Source organism: Rhamphochromis longiceps, linkage group LG17 (genome assembly GCF_057381845.1).
Source record: "Rhamphochromis longiceps isolate RC_006_pf linkage group LG17, R_longiceps_female_GT1.1, whole genome shotgun sequence".
Taxonomy (NCBI): Eukaryota; Metazoa; Chordata; class Actinopteri; order Cichliformes; family Cichlidae; genus Rhamphochromis; species Rhamphochromis longiceps.
The window spans coordinates 31,614,631-31,638,495 of NC_140573.1; the positions used below are offsets into that span (position 1 = coordinate 31,614,631).

At 42.4% G+C, this 23,865-nt stretch overlaps 1 protein-coding gene across 1 annotated transcript in view; it reads left to right on the forward strand.

Annotated features, from left to right (window-relative positions):
- plxna4 (plexin A4) overlaps positions 1-23,865 on the forward strand; it is a 261,846-nt gene that overhangs the window by 22,816 nt on the left and 215,165 nt on the right. The window contains exon 2 of the mRNA XM_085387521.1: positions 7,341-8,689. Within this exon, the coding sequence (XP_085243647.1) occupies positions 7,445-8,689 (1,245 nt within the window). The 5' untranslated portion in view covers positions 7,341-7,444. The remainder of the gene's footprint in view (positions 1-7,340; positions 8,690-23,865) is intronic.

Consider the following 23,865-nt stretch of genomic DNA (forward strand, 5'->3'; position numbering starts at 1 on the left):
GCCGGTGCGTCGAGCCACCTGGGGGGCTCTTCAACTGGTGGGGGAGATTGTCACATCTTGCAGGAGCTTTCCTCTCCTCAGGAGCTCCCTCTGCAGGAGGGGGAGATACAGGAGAGGTGGAGGAAGATCTCAGCCTGGGTGTTTATTGTCTTATGTAGTCTGGAAGATGAGTGGATGGTGGGGTGGGTGCAGTTTTCTCTGTGGTGGGGTTGGGTGGACTGTCCCGGGCTCTGTGGGGCCGGGCGGCGCTGCTGCACTGGGCCCGGTCTGGATGGGCCTGGGCCCCCTTTCCCTGGCGGGTCGCGGAGTATGGGGGTGCCTACTGGGGTCAGCGGGGGAGCTGGCCCCAGGGAGGGGTCACTTGCCCCTCCCTTCCTTCCCTCCCCATCTCCAGCTGCCTCGCTCTTCCCGCTCCACCACAACCACCCACACATGCAGGGCCTTGGAGTAGGGGTATGTCACCAGGGTGCAGAGGAGGCTACCCCCCCGCCCCCCCGCCCCCCCCCTGTCCCCTTCTGGCTTCCTCTGCCTCAATTTTATCCCACAACTTAGACATTCACATTACTCACACTCTCATTACACATACATATAGGATCTTGGGGGTGGGCACGATACACGGAGTCCAAAGTACCATCAGGGTGTACACCCCACCCCTGGCATCGTTGCCCACCTCTCAATTTTAAATACACGTAGACATTGAGGGCTAGCAGGAGGGACCATGCGCTTACCTGCTGCTCTCTGGCAGGTAGCTCCATGCCCTCCTGGGTTTTAAATGCACCTTAGAACACACATGCATCAACATTACAATGAGCGGGTGGAGGGAGGTTTGGAGTCTTCTCTCACCCCCGTTCTCTGCGACCTGCTGGAGCAGGGGGGCTAGGAGGAGGAGTTGGCCGTCCGACTGCGGTCTGGAGTGTGGAGCCTTCCTGCTGCTGCGGAGTCGGGGCGGTCTGCCTCCCCCCACCGCAGGGAAAAGGGAAACACCACCTGGGTCTGGGTGCAGTTCCCCCCTCCAGGGGCGGGGGCACCTAGACCCGGTTTGTAGAGTACGCTTGGGGAGTGTGATCGTGTGTACAACGTCTCTTTATGTCTGTCTCCACGTTGGTTGAGTGTGGAGTAAGTGCATATGAGAGCATGAGGGTGGGAATGGATGTTTGTATCTGTGTGTGCCTGTATGTCTGTGTCTGTATGTCAGGTTGGGTGTCAGGCGCCACCTCTCTGGGGACATCTCAGGCCCTCCAAGGTTTGGAGGCCTATCTCCCCCTACCACCACTTCCCCTGCCAGTGGCGGACCCCCTCAGACATCGGTGCGTTGGTGGTTCTTTGTGTCCGGGGATGGGCGTCCAGGTACACACCGGCTCACTCCTTGGCGGCCGCTTATCGGGGCCTGGAGCCTGGGGCTCGCTCGGGCCACTTCGGAGGTGGGGTGCCCCCGGCCTCTCGGCCTGGGGCTCGGTCACTCAGGCGCAGCTGGCTGCCGGCGGAGCTCACGGGCGCGTCACTGCAACTCCCCCTGGCTTCTGCTCCGCGGCTGCTGAGTGAGCCCTCATCTGGGACTCTCCTCAGCTCTTTCCGGGACAGTGGCGCAGCTGCCCCTCTGTTGGTCTTCCTTGGTCTCTTGTGTTCTGGGGGCCTCTGGATGTCTGGAGTTTTGATCTCCTCCACACCTGCTTCAAGCCCTGGAGGACGGGGCTGTGGCCCCCCCACACCCTCTAGCAGATTATTACATGAAGGAACCTTTTAAAAAAACAAAAAACAAGCGCGTCCATGCTCACAGGTGTACACACGGGTGATCACACCCACAAACTACACCCTTTTTGGCTCCTACCTCAAAGCACACTGTGTTCTGTTGATCTTATGTGCTGCACAATAATGTTTAACATTTAGTATTTACTGTCATATTCCCATATATCATTGTGATGTTGTTTATTCTATTACTCTTGTTCTCTTCTGCTTGCTTTCTTTTTTCTTTCTCAGCAGGTGATCCAGGTGATTGATATATGCATTTTTTTTTCTCTGCCCGTTCTGTTGGTTTTTGTCTTTTGCCCTTCTCCCCCGTCCCTCTTCTCAGCTGTTTCTCTTTCCCTCTTTCTTTCTCCCCTTCTTTCCCCCAGTCAAGTCTGTCCCGTATTCAGTAAGTGAAAATAAAATAAACAATAAAAGGTGAATCAAATGGACCATTACGGCAAGGCTGGGATGGTCAGTTTGGTAAAGTAAATCCGTTGGGCATCTTTCTTTGCCTTTAGACAACAATTCTGAGGGCAAAAGAGCCAAACGGGACAGGCCAAAAAAAAAAAAAAAAAAAACCAAAAAAAACCAAAAACAAGTGCAGCTGTGCGCAACCACTACTTCTGTAGTAGTGCCCTTTTTCACTGCGCTACTACAGTACAGTACATCACATCTCACACCCAATCCAAACCACCTTGACCATTAGCACTAACAGCCTCCCATAGATCTGTGCAGTCAGATTGAGTGGACAGGCAAGAGTGGATGTATAGCCTGATGCTGTGCTTGTAGGGGCCTTAGCCTGTAACACCATCCTTGCTATGCCCAGCCTTGCCAGCTGATATAAATCAACAATACACACCAATATTACATGAAAAAAGGGGACACAAGTGGACTGAGCAATGGCTAACACCGCTACCACTTAAGCCAAAGCCACAAAAGGATGATGATTATTTCCATTTTTAGCAATAGTGACTTAAAATCATCTGTCCATTCTGAAATTATCCCATCATCTCTACATTTTAGGCAAGTGAACAAACTACTTGTCTTTAATCATTGTCATCACTGCCCGTTCCTTTGATAAATGTATGTATTGTCATTCATCCATCCCCCTCCCCCTTTGATCCTGTGAAAAATTATCCGAACAATCTGGAAACATTGTTTTCTCTAGAATATAATGAATTATCTATAATTACTCCCCATGTTACTCACTCATAATCTCCTAATCCCATTTGATTTAGTGTTTTTCTGTCAGTTATTATTTTTGAGCATTTTTACTCTTTGAGAAGTTAAGCTGTTTACCAAAGGCTTTGACAGTTTCTTCATTTCCAAGTCATTTCTTCAACATAAATGCCCCCTGTCACGCTATAAATAGTAGAAGATTATTCTGTTGAGGCTTGCTTTTTGTTGTCTCCGTAAATTGTCATCTCTAGCCAGGCCTCTCCGTTACACAGTTGTCGGCAAAGCAAAGTGGCTCCTGTCATATCCATGATGGTTTCGCTTAACATTGTTGTCCCTGAAATTAGCTTTACATCATCCAATGATAAGATGTGTTTTTGTTACTTTTATTTTTTATTTATTTATTTTTTGTTATCTATTTCATGAGTAAAAGTGACACTTTTACTTATATGTTAACTAATTGGGCAGCATGATGGTGTAGTGGTCACTGTTTCGTCACAGCAGAAAGGTCCTGGTTTCTGATCCAAGCTGGGGCCTCCCCACTCTTGCATAGGTTCTCTCTCAGTGCTCCAGCTTCCTCCTTTAGTCCAAAAGTATGTTGAGAGGTAACTGGTGGTTCTAAACTAGTTATAGGTGTCAAAGTTGGCCTGAAGGGCATAAGTGGAAAAAAGGTGGATAAATTTTGTTTTACATCAACTTGCAAAACCCAGATGTTCAAAGATAGTGTGTTAAGTTATCATACTATTTCTTACTTATCATACTATCTTGGAACATTTGGGTTTTGCAAGTTGACGTGAAATAAAACTTCATACCAGCAGGGCATATGTGCAGGGTAGATGCTGATGCTTGGTCAAAACACTGGTGCAACGCTACTTCCTGTCTGTGGGTTGTTTGAGGTTTGAGAAAAATTTCAGACTGCCACACTGTGTGCATGAAAGGCAGGTAAAAACTCTTTTTTTTTGTTTTGTTTTTTTGTTTGCCTGCATATTTGTGATGTGTAGCCATGACAAGGATGCACACATATCTCCTCACTGCTTCTCTGATTTCTCAATCCTCTTTCATCTCCTCTTCTCATTCAACAGTTTCCCTGAAAGCAAGATACCACAATTAGGTTGTGAAAATGCATGAATGTAATGTAAATGACAGTTTCAGTATGTCTTGCCTTTTACGTTGTTGTTTTATAGTAATCATGTGATTTCTTCTCTGACTGGTTCCTGACAGCTTTTAAAGGCAAAGCAAAGTGAGACAATGGAAACATACCAATTGTTTTTTCTAAATGCTGAGTTCAAACTCTGTTTTTGAGTTACAGAGCTGGAGATAATGCACACAAACACAGGCGCACACATGCAGTGTTGTTTTTTGCCCACAGCTTTAGCGATACTGGAAGTGTGTTCTGGAGAAAGAGTGTTGATCATGAATTCTTTAACAGGTTTTGATGTCTACGGAGCTGCAAACACATGATTGTGTGCAACAGTGTGTGTGCTACTTTACTCATATTTGTAGTGTAATTCTACATGGCAGATAGCCCAGAGCAGCCAGACACACAATTAGGTCACATAACTTCAAGTCTCCTTTACCTTTTCTCATCCTATCTGCTTTATTTGCTTGCTTATCTGTAGATGTAACACATTTGAATTAGCAATGCAAGCATAACAGTTGAGAAGTTATTGGTGTCATGGAGTAAATTACTTCTCATTCTTTTAACCACCTGTTGTACCTAGGTTTAAAATGAGCATGCATACTGAGGCAGTAAGGGAAAAGTCGGACAATAATGGCACATAACTAGAGCAAGATAAACTATGTTGTGTGTGAGTGCGCACACTCAGAACTAAAGCAGGCTTTAATTAATGGACCTTGATCATCAGCAGGCATTCACAAACGGCATCTAAACAAGGTTGCCCCACCCGTCAGTGAGTGTAATTGCATTTCAGCAATAGATTTGTGAGGTATACACTGTTATATCGGGGTACTGCTGATGAAGATTCCCCCCCATTTTTTGTTTGTTATTTGTAAAGCTCTCAATTTATTTTTAAATGGAAACTATGGAGTCTTTTTTCACTGTTTCTTTTTTTTTGGGGGGGGGGGGGGGGATGTCATTTGTGAGTGAATGCCGTATTTTTTATTCATGATGGATTTGAAGGTGATATAAAAGCATCTACCCCTTATTTTTCCACTATGTTTCACGCTCTTTCACTTCCCATTTAGTCTCCTTTCAACTTGCCACCTTCGATTCTGTCTATTTATATATAACATATAACTATAGATTATAGATTGTAAAGACCTGGAAATGTCAGAACTTTTTAGTGGAACCGTTTTAGCACAGTTGTCTTGCAGAAAAATATAAATGAATAAAGAAATCCTCCAATTATTTTTTATTTTGTTCAAACTGCCTTATGTGTGTGTTTTTGTTAAAAAAAAAATTTTAATTTAATTTTTACATTGTTTATAGTGTTTTGTGCAGTGTTGGTCACTCTACGTCTGTTATGTCTGTCTCTGAATTCCAATCTACTGCATGCTTTTTATCCATGTTCCTGTCTTGGCCGCTTATTTCTCTGTCCCATCTTATGTCTTTATCATACCTATGGTAATGATTGCTCTTTGCACACTCATCTGAAGCCATGCCACCTCTCTATATCAGTTTTTATCATTTTCATCACCCTCTCTGGTCCTCTTATCATGAGCTGAGAGGTTCTGCTCTTCTCCCTCTGCCTGCCAGGAGATAGAGGGGAGATTGGTGAGATTGCAGTGAGGTTGCATTTTACACCGCCGTGACTTATGATTGCTTGAGTATAGACGTAAAATAAGTTCCATGGCAAGATAATGTTGGGTAACACTATCGTTTATGCATTCAAGTGTCCATAATGATCTTGAAGGTTAAGGCTTCCAAAAGAATTCGGATTTTTAAAGTCTGCAAATTTATAATAGCAATGTGGAAAATGTGTTGTTAGTAGTTAGAACAAGTGCAGATGATATTGAAACTTTTATCTTTATTTTAAAAACTTTGCAATGAGCAGAACTGTGCTGTTGCTCTGCAAACCTGCCTTTCTTCCGTCAAAAGATGTGCATGAAGTGTGACAGACAAGCCCTCGCATTTTACTTCAACTTCACTATGAGTGACACGTCAAGAGTTTTTCGTGTCTTCACACGACACGCTCACACAGCAGTGCACAGATTGCTATAAATTGAATATGATAAGAGAAGATGACGTTTCTTGTGCTGCTTTTTTAGGTGTTGCTTTATCATACTCATCTCTTTAGTGCTCTTGGTATATGCTAGAAAAATACAACCCTATATTTTTAAACAATCCTGGCAGATTTGATTCAATAACGTGGAGTTTATTTAAGCTACTTTTGGCTGTCCCCTTATTCACAGGGGGTGCCTCAGCAGGTAGCTCAGCATGTTTTATTTAGCAGATTTTGACACTGAATGTCTTTACTGACACAACCCCAGAGATTGTGTCTCCTCATGGGATCAAACCACTATGCTATGAAGCCAATATTGTGGAGTTTAATACGTGGTAATTTTAGCTACATGACGTTGTTATTGTATTTATCACTAGTCATAATACCCAGCTTACCACTGGCATTGGGTGTACAGAACTTACATAGGGGACCCCCATGTTTCCAGGAAGTGCTGTATTTTCTTTTTGATAATCTGTGCAGGTGTGTGTCTTAATGTGTGCTGAGTGCTTTGACACTACAGCTATAAAAGCTCTACCTACTCCATCGTGCATCCGTTTCATTGTCGTTTGATTTCATGTAGTGTGTGTGTGTGTTTGTTATGGCTGCATGTGCAATGCTGAGTGTGCAAATGACCTGAGGACCACAGGGAAGCTTATTTCTGCAACCGCTTGCATTTTTTCCCTAATTGTACCTTTTTCGGCCTTTTGTGTGTGAAAGCACGTGTGTGTATGTAGGTGCTTTAAAGAGGGAGAGATGGTCCTTTACTCTCTGCTAGCAGTGTCAGCAGGTGAGCTGCCCTATTGGGAGAAAAGAGAGAAATCGCCAAAGCATGCAAATTGCTACTCCAAGGGGAGAATCAATTAGGTGCATGGCGAGTGGAGCAGAAAAGCAAGGAGGGGTGGAAAGGGGCAGGGTTGCATGCAGAGAGATGGTGCAGAGCCATTGTGATCACCTCCTCTGAGACGATGCTTTACTTCTCTTCTCTGCGCCCCCCCCAAATGATCCTGTTCGCCCGAGCGGTGTCTACATGCCAGCTTTTTAGAATGGTGCAGTACCTCAGCCTCATTTCTTTTTTTTCTGTTCAGCCCATTTCTTATAAATTGCTCTGGAGTCTCAGATGTATGGCCTCTTCACCTGTTTTACTCATTAAGATGTTCTGGCCTATCTGTGCCAGATAAAATTAGAACATAATAACTATCAACACAATGTGACAGTTGCCGTGTTTCATTAGGTTTTTGTCTCTTTTCTCTTTAGGTACAAGATGTCTCCCATCTGAAGAGAGGCTTCATCCTGATAGGCCAACGGTACTGGATTGTGCCTCTGTCCCTCTCCTCACCAGTCCCACCCTCAGTGCAGCCATGACGTCCTTCACTAGGATACGGACCTATTTCTTACTATGCTGCTTCCTATCTAGTCTGGTGCTTCCTGTGACATCACAAACAGTGGTGCAAGCTCCACAGACTCATACTGCTGGCTCCCAAGTGATCACAGCGTTACTTCAGGAGGAGGAGTATGCATCATTTCATGCAGAGAATCCTGAGTGGACATTTAATCACCTGGCTGTGGACTATCGTAATGGCAATGTTTATTTGGGAGCTGTCAATCGCATATACAAACTGTCCCCAAACTTAGAGGTCCAAAAATCCCATGAGACTGGCCCAGATGAAGACAATCGCAAGTGCTATCCACCACGAATTGTCCAACCCTGCAGTGAGCCACTGACACTCACTAACAATGTCAACAAGATGCTTTTGATGGACTATCGGGAGAACCGGCTGCTGGCTTGTGGCAGTCTCTACCAGGGCATTTGTAAAATCCTTCGTCTGGATGACCTATTTAAACTAGGAGAGCCCTTCCACAAGAAGGAACACTACCTCTCTGGTGTTAATGAGAGTGGTTCTGTGTTTGGTGTCATTGTTTCTTATGGCAACGCCTCTCCAGACATGCTGTTTGTAGCCACAGCAGTGGATGGCAAGCCAGAATACTTCCCTACCATCTCTAGCCGTAAGTTGGCCAGAAACTCAGAGGAGGACGGCATGTTTGCATATGTCTTCCACGATGAGTTTGTGGCCTCTATGATTAAAATCCCTTCAGATACCTTCACTGTCATTCCAGACTTTGACATATACTATATTTATGGCTTTGCCAGTGGGAACTTTGTTTACTTTCTGACACTGCAGCCTGAAATGGGAGGTGGGCCGACCACTGGATCGTCCTCTGCTGGTCGAGAACAGGTCTACACTTCTAAGATAGTCCGCCTCTGCAAGGCAGACACTGCATTCAACTCCTATGTGGAGGTGCCTATTGGATGCATTAGCGACAACGTGGAGTACCGATTACTTGAGGCAGCCTACCTGTCAAAAGCTGGTGCTATCCTGGCACGCTCGCTAGATGTGGCACCAGATGATGATGTCTTGTTCGCCATATTCTCAAAGGGCCAGAAGAGACGTCCACGCCAGGCCTCCCAGGATTCTGCATTGTGTGTTTTCTCTCTGCGCAAGATCAATGAGAAAATCAAGGAAAGGCTACAGTCCTGCTACAAGGGAGAGGGCACCCTGGACCTTGCTTGGCTGAAAGTCAAAGATATTCCCTGCAGCAGTGCGGTAGGCATCACTTTAGCACACACTGACTTTTGTCGGTGCACCAATTTAATGACAGTACAAGGGCAGTGAGATGCTGATAGAGAAAACAAGGCTGTAACAGTAGATTCTAATTATTCCACCCATACTGTACCCACACAAGTACAAACTGCTTTATATGCTGCATTTTGTTCTATGGTATCCGGTGCTAAAATCTAGTCCAGGACATTAGCTTTCACACATTTCAGTCTTAGTAAAAAGACATAAAAGTGTTTGAAGTAAAGCAAACCACTGATCATTTCTCGTTTTCATTACTTTCCTGTCGAAGAGCCTTACAGCCTTACCTTTAAGGAAAGTGAATTTTGAAGTTTTTATCCTGTGTTAGTATAATGAGATTGGGTGCACTGTGGGAGGGCTTCACAAAAACTGGTGTTCTTGGGTGGGTTCACGCTCCATCCCATTACGATGAGATGTTAACCATCCACTGCCTCTTTTAATCCGCTCGCCCTTTAAACAATGCAGCTGAATGCTCAGCCAAATTACCATAATTCCATTCTCCATAACAGCATTATAAATTCAGTGATTCAGTTCATTTGATTTCTCACTTTGTGCACATAAAAAACAAGGTTAAATTGGCTGTTACATGTTTAGACCACCTTCACAAGCAGCCAACGCTGTTTCATGTGTTTTTCTTGATCTCATATTGCTCTGTTAATAACAGCAGCGAACCTGAAGAAACAGAAAATTACCTTCACAAGAGTGATTCTGTAATCTTTTGCTACATGGCAAGCATTGCTAAATAAAACGTGCTCACTTTTTATCTTTTTTACATAACTATTTCTTAACTCGATTTCACCTAAGGCAGCGGTCCCCAACCCCCGGGCCTCGGACCGGTACCGGTGCAGTTAAAAGTTACTCCATTTCTAGTAACTTTTAACTGCACTTAATGTTGTCACTTAATACAAATACATGCAACTGGTCTTTGTGCATGACAGCTTTAAAATAAGAAATCAAAAAGCTATGAGACATATAATACTGATACAAATTGAAAAGCATACCAGATTTAAATCTTGCCAATTTTCCCTTCAAGGCCATTTCAGCTGTTTTTCTTTCTTTTTCTTTTTGGATTGCTTTAAAACATCTGCAATTCCAATGTGATCTCAAACCTGAAAAGATTAACTTTGAGAATCTGACCAGAGGTTCATGCCAAAAATCATGGTGATGATGAGAACTGAGCAGTTTAAAAAACCAGTTTAACCCGGAAGTGTGAACAGTGTTTAAGCCCAAAAGTAGTGTATTAGGTCAGCTGCACTACCAGGGTTATACTTAACATGTTTTCCATCATTCATATGAGTATCCACCAAGGCCAGACCATCAACATGAAGTTCTGCTGTAACCTCCTGAGATACCCGAGGGAGAACATTCAGCAGAAACATCCTGATTGCGCTAACAGCATGCTAGAGGATTATTACAGCGGTCCCCAACCCCCGGGCCTTGGACCGGTACCGGTCCGTGAGTCGTTTGGTACCGGGCCGCGAGAGTTGAGGCTCAGGTGTGAAATGTATGGTTTTCAGGGTTTTTATCGTTTTTCAGCGTTATTTTGTTATCATTTTTATCGTTAACTCTGTTTTTCTGGGTCTTTTCATGTGTGTTATGAATAAATCTTCTTTTTTTCGGTACCGGTACTAGTTTTATTTTGTTGTATTTATCCGTGACACCTTAAAGGCCGGTCCGTGAAAATATTGTCGAGCATAAACCGGTCCGTGGCGCAAAAAAGGTTGGAGACCGCTGATCTAAGGAACATAAACTTCCTCTTGCTGTCCACAACATATAGTTCTGACCTCAGTTGGGCACTGTGAGACATTATGAAGTTGACCCTCTCTTGTGTTTGGCTCTGGAATCACAGTGTTTATCTATTAATCCCTCTGTGGCACAGCACACGTGCCAGGGCACCTTTGTCTGCTGCTTGAGGGCCTGATAAATCATGCCTAGGGTGGAGCTGTCAGCAGGGAAAGGAAGTGTGAGGGAGCACACAGGGGTTAGCGCTGAGAAATGATGCCATTTCAGCATGCGCCACCGCCAGCGCATAAATTAGACCCTGCTGAACAAGTGACGGTGGACTCTGCAGGAGATAGATGAGCTGTGACACACACACACATACACACACATGTGCAGCCACACTTGTGAGTACGGCTACTGGAGAGATGGAAATGGAGGCTTTTAACGGCAGAAAGATTTTCTAATAAAGTAATGGCAATGCTTACATTCTTATGTGATATGCTTGCTGATAGATTTAGAAAAATCTAAATGAGCTGGACTAGAGCTGAAGTGAAAGACTTAAATAATCCTACTAAAATGTGTATACACACAATATGCAAATGAGTCACAGAGTTATAAAGATTATGTGTTAAAATCTAAAACTAAAGACTTGTAAACAAACTTAACTTTCACCTTTGCCTGTGATTGATGATATTCTTTGTAATATCCCGTGGCTCATTTTCATGAATTTTTGCTTATTAATTCCAGATTAGGTCCTTTCTGTGTTAAATGATGCATGACAGCGAGGGAAATCGGATATCTTCAGATACATAGTTGAAAATTTTTTGTTCATTGGTGCAGTCCTTGGGTGTACAATAGTGACTCAGGCTCATAGTATACTGCACACACAAATATTTATGTTATCCTTTTGGTTTACTTGGCTTGGATAATTTCACACTTTTTCTTTTTTTCCCTCCTGGATAAAATTTTATTGATTTAATAGATAAATTACTAATCATTTTTGGACCAACTATAGAATTCAGATTGTGACCGTCCACTTTAAGTACACCCAGTCAACTGACTGTGAATACAAATATCTTATGAGCCAATCACATGGCAGCATCTCATCACATTTAGTCATGTAGGCATGGTCGGGATGGCTTATAGAAGTTCGAATTGAGCTTCAGAACGGGGAAGAAAAATGATTTGCTTGACTTTTACTGTGGAAAAGGGAAAATATCCAGTGAGTGACACTTCTCTGTGTTTAAAAAAAAAAACATGCCTTGTTGATGTCAGAGGTCAGATGAGAATGGCTGACTGTTTTGAGCCCTCAGGAAAGCAACAGTAACTGAAATGCAACCACGGTATGAACATCTCTGATTGCACAATGTGTTAACTGTTGCAGCATATCAGATAGGTTCTTTCAGCTGGAAACCATTGCCTGGTCTGATGAGTCTTGAGTTCTGCTACAACATGTGAATAGCAGGGCCAAAATTTGCCATGATAAACATGAAAGAATAGGTTTGGTTCAATTTGTGGAAACCATTTTTCGTGCTGACCTTTACGACCCTAGTGTAGCCATCTTCTGCTTCCATCAGGATAACATGCCACATCAAATCATCTCAAATTGGTTTGGTTATTTCACTGTACTCAAATTGCCTCCACAATCACTAGATCTCAATCAAGTAGAGCACCTTTGAGCTGTTGCAGAATAAAAGATTTGGATTAGAGATTAGAGATGTGCACCTGACAAATGGAGAACAACTGCGCGATGTTTACATCTGATGACCAAAATCCCCAAGGAAGGTTTCCAGCATCTATTTAATAAAGAATTAAGGCAGTTCTGAATGCCATCTGGTACTTGCAAGGTGTAACTAATGAAATAATTGGTGAGTTTTACGTGGACGGTTGTCCGGGTGTCTTTGTAGATACTGCTCATTCATAAAACCCTTTTAAAGGGCTCTATGAACGATTTTTAAAACATTCAGGGGCCACATCATGTAAACAGTTTCTTGAAATCTTGGAGTTTTCATTGACCTACAGGAAGTCATTTCCACTATTTTGTTGTTAGAAATATTTTCCGATCATTTGGCTTTTTACATGGGGATATTGTTTAGTATAATTCGCCCTGGTCAGTGTCCTCTTGCAACAGGAAAAAGCAGCAGCTTTTGAGGTGGAGGGAACCCCCCCCCCCCCAATAATTCTGGTCCTTTAAAACAGCGGATCATTTCAATCAAGCCAATGGGAGCGAAAATGTCACTTCTTCCTTCAATTTTAGTAATTTTTTTCCCCCTGTGGTGGCCTGCATGTCACAATGTTGGTCATTACTGTTAGAGGGAACTTGGATGAGAAGGAGCCTTGTGGATACCCCTTTATCTTGCCCTCTTCATCATTCACCATTTTCCTCTTTCTCACACGTTATGTTCTCTGCTTCTTGCTTTTCGTATACTTTTTTTCCCTTTCAAACGCTGTCGTATTTCCAATATGATATGTTTTTCCTCCAATTAGGGAGAGGATGAGCAGCCCCGAGGCTCATTAGAGTAGTCTGGCTGTATGGACCAATGTGAACACATTGGCGCGCACGCACACACACTTTTGATATGGATGAAACGCGCTCTCAGCCAATGTGGATAAACCTAACCACTCTCTATGCCAGAAAAGATGCATCACAGGCATAGCCACAATGTCCACTCGATACTAGTGGCACTAATCAGATAGTAGCATCACATTGTAATCACAAATGTTAAATAAGTTTCGATTACATACATTTTCCTTTTAAGCATAGTCATTTAGAATCTATAAAAACAATAGAAATTTGATCAACCACTTTGATTTTACTTAAAGATATTTTACTTAAGTTTTGCTATTAAATTAATCGCAAAACTTATTTTTCCTATTATGGATGTTGCAGTTTTTAGTTTACATTTTATTCACCAATGCAGAAATGAGATTTCTATATTTTCTTCATTGGTTTGTAGCAACATATTAAATGTGAATAATGTGCCAAGGCACATTAACAGGATGCAAGGTGAGACTAGGGCTATATAAAATGCTTACTCCTTCCTCAGACCTTTGATTCCCTATGCCATTTTTAAGAGGCTTTATGTTGTAATGGGAAAGATGCAAAGAGGGAGACACGGAGGAGAAGAAAGGAATCTACAGAGAGGGTGAGAGAGCTTTAGAAACTGTGTGTGTGGCTGGGGTGGGGGGTGATTCCTCTCTACCCCAAATGGCCATGCTTGGCTGAGCCACATAATGCATGCTCAACAGTATAAGTCTGCAAAGGGTCTGCATCCATAGATCATAGTGAAATGGCATGCGACCTATAAAAAAAAGAAAAAAGCTTCCTGTTTCCATCACTGTGTCAGCAGAAAAAAACAGAACAACAAAACAGCGGGATTGCAGTAAATTCGCTCTCTGCTCTGTTCTCACTCATCCTTGACTTATTGCTCGCTTCACATGCCACTCTCCTTTTGCCTGTCCCCCAATACTTACCATGCTTGTTTTGTCTCAGTGTCTTGGAGTCTCTACCCCTATCTTCTTTATTTCCCCTTACAGTGCTTTCCACAAGCGCAGAGAGGAATACCATCCAAACACGGATGAGAAAAGCGCAAGGTCGTCTCTAACTTGCTGGCAGGCCACGGTCGTCCCCTTATCCCTTTTGCTAATGATCATTAATTACATGTCATTAACTAACATGCCACGGGCTATTCTTTCACATTTGTCATGTGCTATCGACTTCACATTCTGAATTCACTCCAATTAATTAGATTATTCTACTCGGCCGCCGCTGTTTCCTTTAGTCTTTTTCTTGATCTCCCTCACAGTCCCCCATCACGTGTGCTCATCGCTCCCCTGTTTCATCCTTCACTTGAAAGGAACTCTTGCAATATTGCAGTCTCCGTCTTCCCCCCATGCTCACTTTTCAGGTTATCGACTTTTCTCGCTTCGGTTTTATTCTGTGTTTGACCAACCTCTGAATGATGTTGTCTCCCGTGCTGGTCATCTTCATCCCTCCTCTGTCTGATTGCGGAGCTTAATCAGTTATTGGCTGCTGCTGCTGCTGCTGATGAGTCAGTCTAGGCCACATCCTCAGGAAGGGAAGGGCTAGTGGATTCATTAAGGACCTCCAGACTGCTCCCCCTCCTCCTTCCCCACTCCCCACTTCACCCCACTCCATCCACATATCCGCTATCCTGCTTGCTGGCTGTCTCGCTAATTAAATCTCCATACATGATACGACTTGCTAAAGGTCAGAATCCATCACAATATCATTATTCTGTGATTAAACAAGTGTCTCTTGCTTCTTCCACCATACACCATGCTGGATGGCCTCGACCTGAAAATGCTGACTGAATCGGGACCTTTCATTTCTTATACCCGCTGTTTTCATTGGCTAGTGTTTTAAAACTATTCTCTATGCTCCTTTTCCTCCCAATATTTTTATTTATATTCCCAAATATCAGCACTCAGCACTAATATTTGCTAAGATAAAATATGAGACTAGATACATAAAAATATGTATCACTGATGGAAATGCTTATCCTTCAATAGACAGCTTTCTTTATAAGCAGCCTGCTCTCCTGTCAAGATAAAGGAGCTTTAGATATTAACTCTATTAAACAACAAACAGCTATGCTATAATTGAGGCCACCACAGTGGAAACAGAAGGTTATGTAATGTTGGTCATGTGACACTTTCAGAGCTCCACTAAATAGTGAGACTTTGTCAAATAGAGGGACTGACTTTGATTAAAACCCTCACCAGGGCAGCAATCAATGGGAGAGGGAACCCAGCGCTCTCTTGCATACAATTGTCTCTAACATAACTGTCTAATGCCTTTTATTGGGAGCGTTCAGCACAAGTTTAACATATCCACAAGTGAAATCAGCAAATGTAGCTGTTGCACTTATTTGCAGCAGCTGTGACTAGTGGCTGTAGCTCGTACCTCATGAGCTGTCTGCTGCTGGTAATACATGCAGCATTTTTCAAAATCAGTTTTGAGTGAAAATAATCTCCCCATTAATCATTCCAGAAACAAAATGATTTTCCGCCAGTGCATAGTGAAAAGGAAAACACGGATTAGGGAGTTATCTGAAGCACCTATCTTATGATATTCAGTGATTTATTTATTTATTTTTTCTCTCCCCCACTTCTGCACCTTATTTCAGCTCCAATATTCTCCCACCTTTTCTCACTTCTGGCTCTGCTTTAGCGATGTCTCGGTTTCATTCCAAAAATTGTCACGCTGTTTCGTTAGCTTCTCATTTGATTGTTTTCCCTAACCAATATTTATTATCTGTTGTAACTGCTCAGCTAACAGTTGGCAGGTGCAAGCATCCACAAACATGAATTTACAAAATATCACCGGTTTATCAAAGCCTGCCTCCTCCTATTGAAACCTGCCAGCAGAACACACAAATAAATCAACTTTGTTTCAGGCAGACCCCAGCAAGCATGTGTTCCGCGTAATGTACGCATTTGCAACAGCGTATGTTTTAATATTAATGTATATTTATTCTCTCCCATCATTTTGCATTCAAGATTCTGTAACTGCAAGGATCTGTAAAGACTGATGTCATGTCAGCATAAACAACAAACATGAGTAAAACCATATCCATTACATTTAAGTGGCAAAATGCTCAGTTTTAAAGTTGGAAAATAGAGCATTTATTTAGCAATAAAAAAAACAACTTAAGAAAGACTTAAGATATCTAAAAAAACAAAAACAAAAACAAAAAAGCTCTCTGTGTGCAGTAAAAAACAAATGCCCCTGTTTTTCTTGATCACTTAAAAAGTAACCTGTGCTTTGATTGGCAACTCTTTATTCATCCATGCTAAAGTGATGTTTGCTCAGATTTGCTTAACTAGTAGTATAATGTTTACTAACCCAAGGCAAGCATATCTATTGCAGGTCTATTAAGATACACAGGTTCTATGGTAAAAGAATAGTCAGGCTAACTTCATGTGTTAAAATTAACTCTAGCAAAAATACACCCATAGAAAAGGAGGCAGGAGGTAAATTTTTAAAACCTGCATTCCCCTTTATGGCATAGATGGACTTACTTCTCATAAATATTGACACTAAAACAACTTATTTCTGGAAAACTGTCATCTGTAAACATTACAATCATTCTGTATATTGATTACATCATGATTCCACGTGAAAAATAAATGCAAAAATCTCACGATGATGATGATTTTGATGGAAAGGATAGGTTAGTGAGATTAGTGATTAACTCAAAATCAGTGGAGATGTCTATAATCAGGAGGTATAGATTACAGCTGTAGTACCTGTTGTGGAGCTGTTGTGGACATGATAAAATTTAAGTCTACTCACTGAAGTTACTGGTGCATGTCTGTTTTGATTTTGATGAAAATTTCATGAGTTGAAGCAGTTAAGAGTCTGATAAGAAAAGTTTAAATACTGGGTTGAAGTCCCAAAGAAATTGAGTTAGAGTCTCAAGTAGTTTGGTAGGGAATTGGTTATTGTGTTGGCTAGAGTCCAAATTTGGTCATAAGAGTGGACCTGAGCGGTCATTTTGTGAGTTGGAGTCTCCATTGACCACTAGGTTGCACCTGCCTCAGTTATACACTTGTTTCGGGTGTTGATTGTTGTTTCAAAGTATTATAAATTATTCTAGAACGGCAGTTCGAGTCTGCTATATGCTTAAACTTAATTGATTAAAGTGGTTGTTTTTCTTTTGGAGCTTTTAGTAGAATAGGCTGGTTCTAATGATTTTTTGTTAAAAAGGTGGACAGTTTGTGTACAGGAGGTCGATGATCAGATAGGAAAATAGAGCGAGCAACCGGACGTGAAAGCAGGGCTTAAAGAGTTTTAAAGGGATGAGTAACGTTGAAGAATATATATATAAATATAAGTCAATAAGTTAAGAACATAATTAGGATCAGGCTTTTGATTACAGAGTCCCAAAAAGGATAAGTTAGGGAGATGCAGGAAAAGGTGTTTTGTTTCCTTTGCAGAAGATCTCGGCGACCACAGGAGGGGCGAGGATCCTGGAGATCTCGAGGCCTGCTGAACCACCAGAGAGGGACCGAGAAAACCTAAGCTTACACATGGAGTGTTCTCGAATGGGAGCTGGTTGAGCCAGAGGACGGCTAGAGAGGGTCTGAGCGAGGACACAATGTATTGCGACCTCTGGTGTTCCAGAGGTCGAGAGAGGGAGTGTGGAGCAGGGAAATTATTTTACTGCTATTGTTAAATAATTGTCATCATTACCATTGCATTAATAATATAATCTGGAGTTTATATTGCATTCAGGGGTTGAACAGTGTGTCTTTCAGAAAGGCTAAAAGTAACAGGACAGGAAACAGGCTTGGAGAGTTTTGCAGAAGTGAAAGTTATTTTGAGCAGCAGGCTAAGACGAGGCTTTAACAATGTAACAGATAGCTTTAAGAAGGCCTTAAGATGTTATGCATACAGTTATTATGTTGACCTTGTATTTCAGGTGCAGTTATGACTATTTTATACACAATGCATATCTGTGCTTATTAAAGAGTTGGAGCTCGGTCAATTAATTGGGGGTTGGAAGCTTTGTTCGGCGCGATGTCCGGACAATCTATTGTGCAAGTGACTTGGAGCCATAGAAGGAATTGCAATACATGCTTACAAAACACTTATATCAGGTCATTTTATATTAAGGTTTTAGTAGAGGTTCTTGGTTAAAACATTTATTTAGTAGAAGACATACATATAGTCTCAGTGAGCCTCTGGTCTGGTAAAAGGTCAGAAGTGCAACAGGTGAATTGAGAAAGAGTATTTGAGGACGAGACACAGACAGTTAGTAGGTGAAGAGGTGACACAAAGAGCATGTGAGGTCAACATACACACACACATGAGTTAGATTTATTTAGAGGAGAGATTAGTCATGTCTCGGCAAGAAAGAGGAACAATTCACTTTAAGACAAGAACGGAAAGTACCAGCCATGAAAATAGAAGATGATCTTCTGGGTTAAAAGCCATTGTGGTGTTGATCTGATCTATGTATAAAATGTATCTGTGACGCATGAAGGGGCGTCAGTAAATCAAACCCTGATGCTATAAAATATCTGTTCATGCTTTGATTAAGTTGAAGCTCAACTGCTGTCGGCATACAGAGTTGTCTTCCCACACGTGTGTGTTCATTAAAATCATTGTTGGACCAAGAGCTTCTGGACCCAGGGTGGTTTGTACTCTCCCTCCTCAATTTTGAACCTTAACACTGTAAACAGAGCTGCTCTGTGCAATACCTGCAAAGTCTCTCAAAAACTGGTGGTCAAGTACTTCACACCTGGCACAGGAGGTATCAGCTGAAATTGGATTCCCTTCGACAGCTCATGCAGTCTGAAGAACATTACCTAATGTCAGCTTCTATGTGAAAGTAAAACTTTTTCTCGAGACACAAAACTGCGAGATTAAAGTTTGCTTAAGAATGTGAAAGAAAGCAAGAAGACTACAGGACCCATTGTTTGATCATATAAGACCTAGATAGCTTTTGTTTGACCCACATGTTGGACCTGAATCTGCCCCTGGGCTAACTGGCAGGGGAGCACTGTGTGATGACATAGTGATACGTGAGCTTTAAGGTGCTGATGACACCATGCCCATGGATATACCAAAACACTGGCTGACAAGATGACACTGCTGCTCTAGAAGCTTTGCAGAAAAGAAATATTGCAGCATAATAATGATCTAAAGCCCACTGCCAAAATCACACGAGATTCTAAAGGAGACCAAAGGGAAATATGACTCGTCCACGTGCTCTGTGCTGCATGACCTGAATTAAATAGAACAATTTTGGAGTATTTTGAAGGGAACGGTAGAGCAAACCAACCCAAAGCAAAGATGGGAAAAAAATCTAAAAAACTGAAGAATATATTTTAATATACTTTAATTTGTTCCTACTGTTCATTCTTTAACATCAAATGCAATCACTGTAAGGCAATACAATTTGGAATCATTTGACATATAAGTAATATTACACAGGGGTGTATTCACTCATGCACTGTACATATTTATTCATCTTCAGTCCTAATCATTGTTACTGGTTGTCAAGAAAGTCCCCAGGGTCCTATACAAAGAGGAAGATAAGCCTAATTGTGACAGCTCTTGTAGTCCATGTCGACACCTGTACATTCAGACTGAATTTTGATCACGATTCAGTCAGAGAACTGAAAAAAAAGCAGTCTCCTTTGGAATGCCCTGTAGATGCCTTAACAAAGCAGCAAAAAGCAATGAACCTCAGCCATCAGAAAGATTCACTCTGACTACACTGCACATTTATTTTTAAGAAGATGAATTCAGTTTTTGAGTTTATATTCCTGCTTTCCTTTGAATTGTTCTATCCATATATTTTCCTGTCTCTGCTAATGCATATTATTAGGTTTCTGGGTCACTACTTTTTACTTCCACGTGTTGAACTCTTGTTTGCTGTGCAATTCAATTCTCCCCTTTGGTGCTGAGTTCCTATTTCACTTATTATGCCTGAAACAAATATCAGAAAACAAAAAAGCTTGCATAAGGTTGGACAGTTTCCAAAACTGACAGATTTGTGGAGAGGGAAATAGAAAAATCATCTGTGGAAAGAAATGCAATATTTGGACTAAAGAATGAACAAGGAACCCTTAGGAGGGTACATAATGCTGGCACTAAAAAAAAACACCCAGCACGCCCCTGCGGGCGGTTTATCCTTCAAGCTCGGGTCCTCTACCAGAGGCCTGGGAGCTTGAGGGTCCTGCGCAGTATCTTAGCTGTTCCCAGGACTGCGCTCTTCTGGACAGAGATCTCCGATGTTGTTCCCGGGATCTGCTGGAGCCACTCGCCTAGCTTGGGAGTCACCGCACCTAGTGCTCCGATTACCACGGGGACCACTGTTACCTTCACCCTCCACATCCTCTCGAGCTCTTCTCTGAGCCCTTGGTATTTCTCCAGCTTCTCGTGTTCCTTCTTCCTGATATTGCTGTCATTCGGAACCGCTACATCGATCACTACGGCCGTCTTCTTCTGTTTGTCTACCACCACTATGTCCGGTTGGTTAGCCACCACCATTTTGTCCGTCTGTATCTGGAAGTCCCACAGGATCTTAGCTCGGTCATTCTCCACCACCCTTGGGGGCATCTCCCATTTTGACCTCGGGACTTCCAGGTTATACTCGGCACAGATGTTCCTGTACACTATGCCGGCCACTTGGTTATGGCGTTCCATGTATGCCTTGCCTGCTAGCATCTTGCACCCTGCTGTTATGTGCTGGATTGTCTCTGGGGCATCTTTACACAGCCTGCACCTGGGGTCTTGCCTGGTGTGATAGACCCCAGCCTCTATGGATCTTGTGCTCAGAGCTTGTTCTTGTGCTGCCATGATTAGTGCCTCTGTGCTGTCTTTCAGTCCAGCTTTGTCCAGCCACTGGTAGGATTTCTGGATATCAGCCACCTCCTCTATCTGCCGGTGGTACATACCGTGCAGGGGCCTGTCCTTCCATGATGGTTCCTCGTCTCCCTCCTCTTTCTTGGGTTTCTGCTGCCTGAGGTATTCACTGAGCACTCGGTCAGTTGGGGCCATCTTCCTAATGTATTCTTGGATGTTCGTTGTCTCATCCTGGACTGTGGTGCTGACACTCACCAGTCCCCGGCCCCCTTCCTTCCGCTTAGCGTACAGCCTCAGGGTGCTGGATTTGGGGTGAAACCCTCCATGCATGGTAAGGAGCTTTCTTGTCTTTATGTCAGTGGCTTCTATCTCCTCCTTTGGCCAGCCTATTACCCCAGCAGGGTACCTGATCACGGGCAGGGCGTACGTGTTGATGGCCCGGATCTTGTTCTTACCATTCAGCTGACTCCTCAGGACTTGCCTGACCCTCTGCAGGTACTTGGTGGTTGCAGCTTTTCTAGCGGCCTCTTCATGGTTCCCATTCGCCTGTGGGATCCCCAGGTACTTGTAACTGTCCTCTATGTCTGCAATGTTGCCTTCTGGTAGTTCAATCCCCTCAGTTCTGACTACCTTCCCTCTCTTTGTTACCATCCGACTACACTTCTCCAGTCCGAACGACATTCCAATGTCATTGCTGTATAGCCTGGTAGTGTGGATCAGTGAATCGATGTCTCGTTCACTCTTGGCATACAGCTTGATGTCATCCATGTACAGGAGGTGGCTGACAACTGCTCCGTTCTGTAGTCGGTATCCGTAGCCAGTCTTGTTAATGATCTCACTGATCGCACTATATATATATATATATATATATATATATATATATATATATATATATATATATATATATATATATGTAGATATATATATGTAGATATATAGATAGATAGATAGATACACACAATATAATATAGCAAAGTTTCATCAGATTGCGTTATGCACTTATTACATGCACCTTTACTTTATGGTGGTGGTGGTGTGTGTATGTCATGGTCACAAGTGCAATGGTCAGTAACTGTATAGACTGTGTCTCAGCACAGTGTGAAACACACTCACTCTTAGTCACACAAACAGTGTAGGCTCATCTGAGCTAACAGACTCGATTTCTGTGTATATAGATATACTTTACCTGGTGGTTTTGGTTCTGGTAGAAAATTATATTTTTCTTTTGGACATTAGCTTGCCCCTTGCCAATGCCTCTCCCTTTTTGAATCTGGACTTAGGAATGGGAATAGTGCACATTAGGCTACTCTAGTCATAAAGATGTTTTTTCTTTAACAGGATGAGAGTAATATTGAATGATGGCTATTTTGCCTAAGATACAAGTACCATCATCTTCCTGAACTACTGTGAGTTACAGTTAATGCTCCTACTGCAAAACATAAACAGAGATCTGAACAAGTCTGTTTTTAAATGAGATAAATGGTTACTAATGACCCAGTCAAAACAAAAAAAATCGTTAAAAACTTAAAACTAAGTTTTAGATTGTTTCCAATTGTGAACTGCAAGTTTTCATAAGGAATTGAAATTGAAGTGTAAGCTGTGAGTGTTCTGTGTTTTACTCTAAAACTCCTGTTGCTGCAGGATCTATACAGGAAAAAATGTTTCATTATAGAAAAATCAAATGTTGACATTTTATCTTGCAAAAAACAAAACAAAAAACCCAAACGTTGCAAACCCACTTAGTCATGACATAATTCCCTAATGCCAACAATCATCCTGGCAGGTTAGTCATTTAGCACAGTAGGGCAAAAGGAAAATACCAGATATCCAAGTGGCTAATTATGCAAAGAGCAACTCCTATGATACTTTATTTTCATTGGCTGTTTTGTGAGAGAATGGTCGCCATGTTATAATCAGGAGGTTTACAGTAAAATAAGCTAATCATAGTCAACAAATGTTCAGGGATAAAAATAGATTGATCGGTGAAGTAATTGAAAGTGCCAGAAGCAGGATAATAACCGCAATGAAAAAGAAAAGCTAAATTTGCAAGAAATTGTTTCTTTGGAGCCTTTAGTGGTTGAGTAGTGACAAGTGACATGAAGTAAACGTCTCTGTGGTTTAACGTGTGCCATTAACTTTGGGAACTTGCAGCCGATGGAATGGGCCCTCACAACAGCGCAAGCCCAGATTAGGCCATACATCAGAGAGCGTTGGAGAGCGGATCTCTTTCAGTCCCCCACTAATCGCATTGAGCAACTCTCTCGCTTCCGCGTGCGCTCACTGCCCCCTCTCTCTTTCTCCACTCTGCATCTACTGATTCCTCTGCACAATCCAGAAGAGAGCTCTCTTTGTACTGGTGCTGGCAGGCGGACAGAAGCAGAGAGATGGATATGGCTGAGAGTGACCTGATTCTGCCTCAGTGCCTGGCCTCTGTCCAAATACAGAGACTCTGCTCTCTTGTCCCTCTGTCTTTAGGGAGGAACTCTCTATCTTTCTCCTCTGTTGCTACGCTGTGGGATGCTGGCTGACTTACCTGCCAGGCTTGAGCAAGAAATTAGTTTGTTTACTTTAGAGGCTTTTGAGTAGCTACAGTAGCCTGCTATTATTCAAACAGGTACCACATTTTCAGACATATTCAACTATATTTACCTGTGCATCTATTTGATTTAAATCCAAGACCTCCTATTCCTGTGGACTGAGATGTTTGGAGGGACTGAAACTTCAATGTTTTGGGTCACTCATTTGTTAGCAGAAAAGAAGAGATATTGGGATAAAGAGTGAGCTCATACTGAGTGAACCGAAGGTGATTGCTTGTCTTTGATGAAACACATTATAAAAGAAGGTCCATTGAGAATTAATAAATATGCGAGGGGAAGAAATTAGATGTGCTGACAAAAAGAAGAGGAATAAAACATGTTAGAAGCAGTGATGGCACTGGCAGACAGTCTCATGAGCTATATATTGTTATTTATTTGCCAGTAAGAATTGCCACTTTTGGTGGTTGTGTAATAAAAATGCATCTTCTTCCTGAAAGCACTGACAGACAAAATGTATTTCATTAGATTGCAAAGTGGAGGAT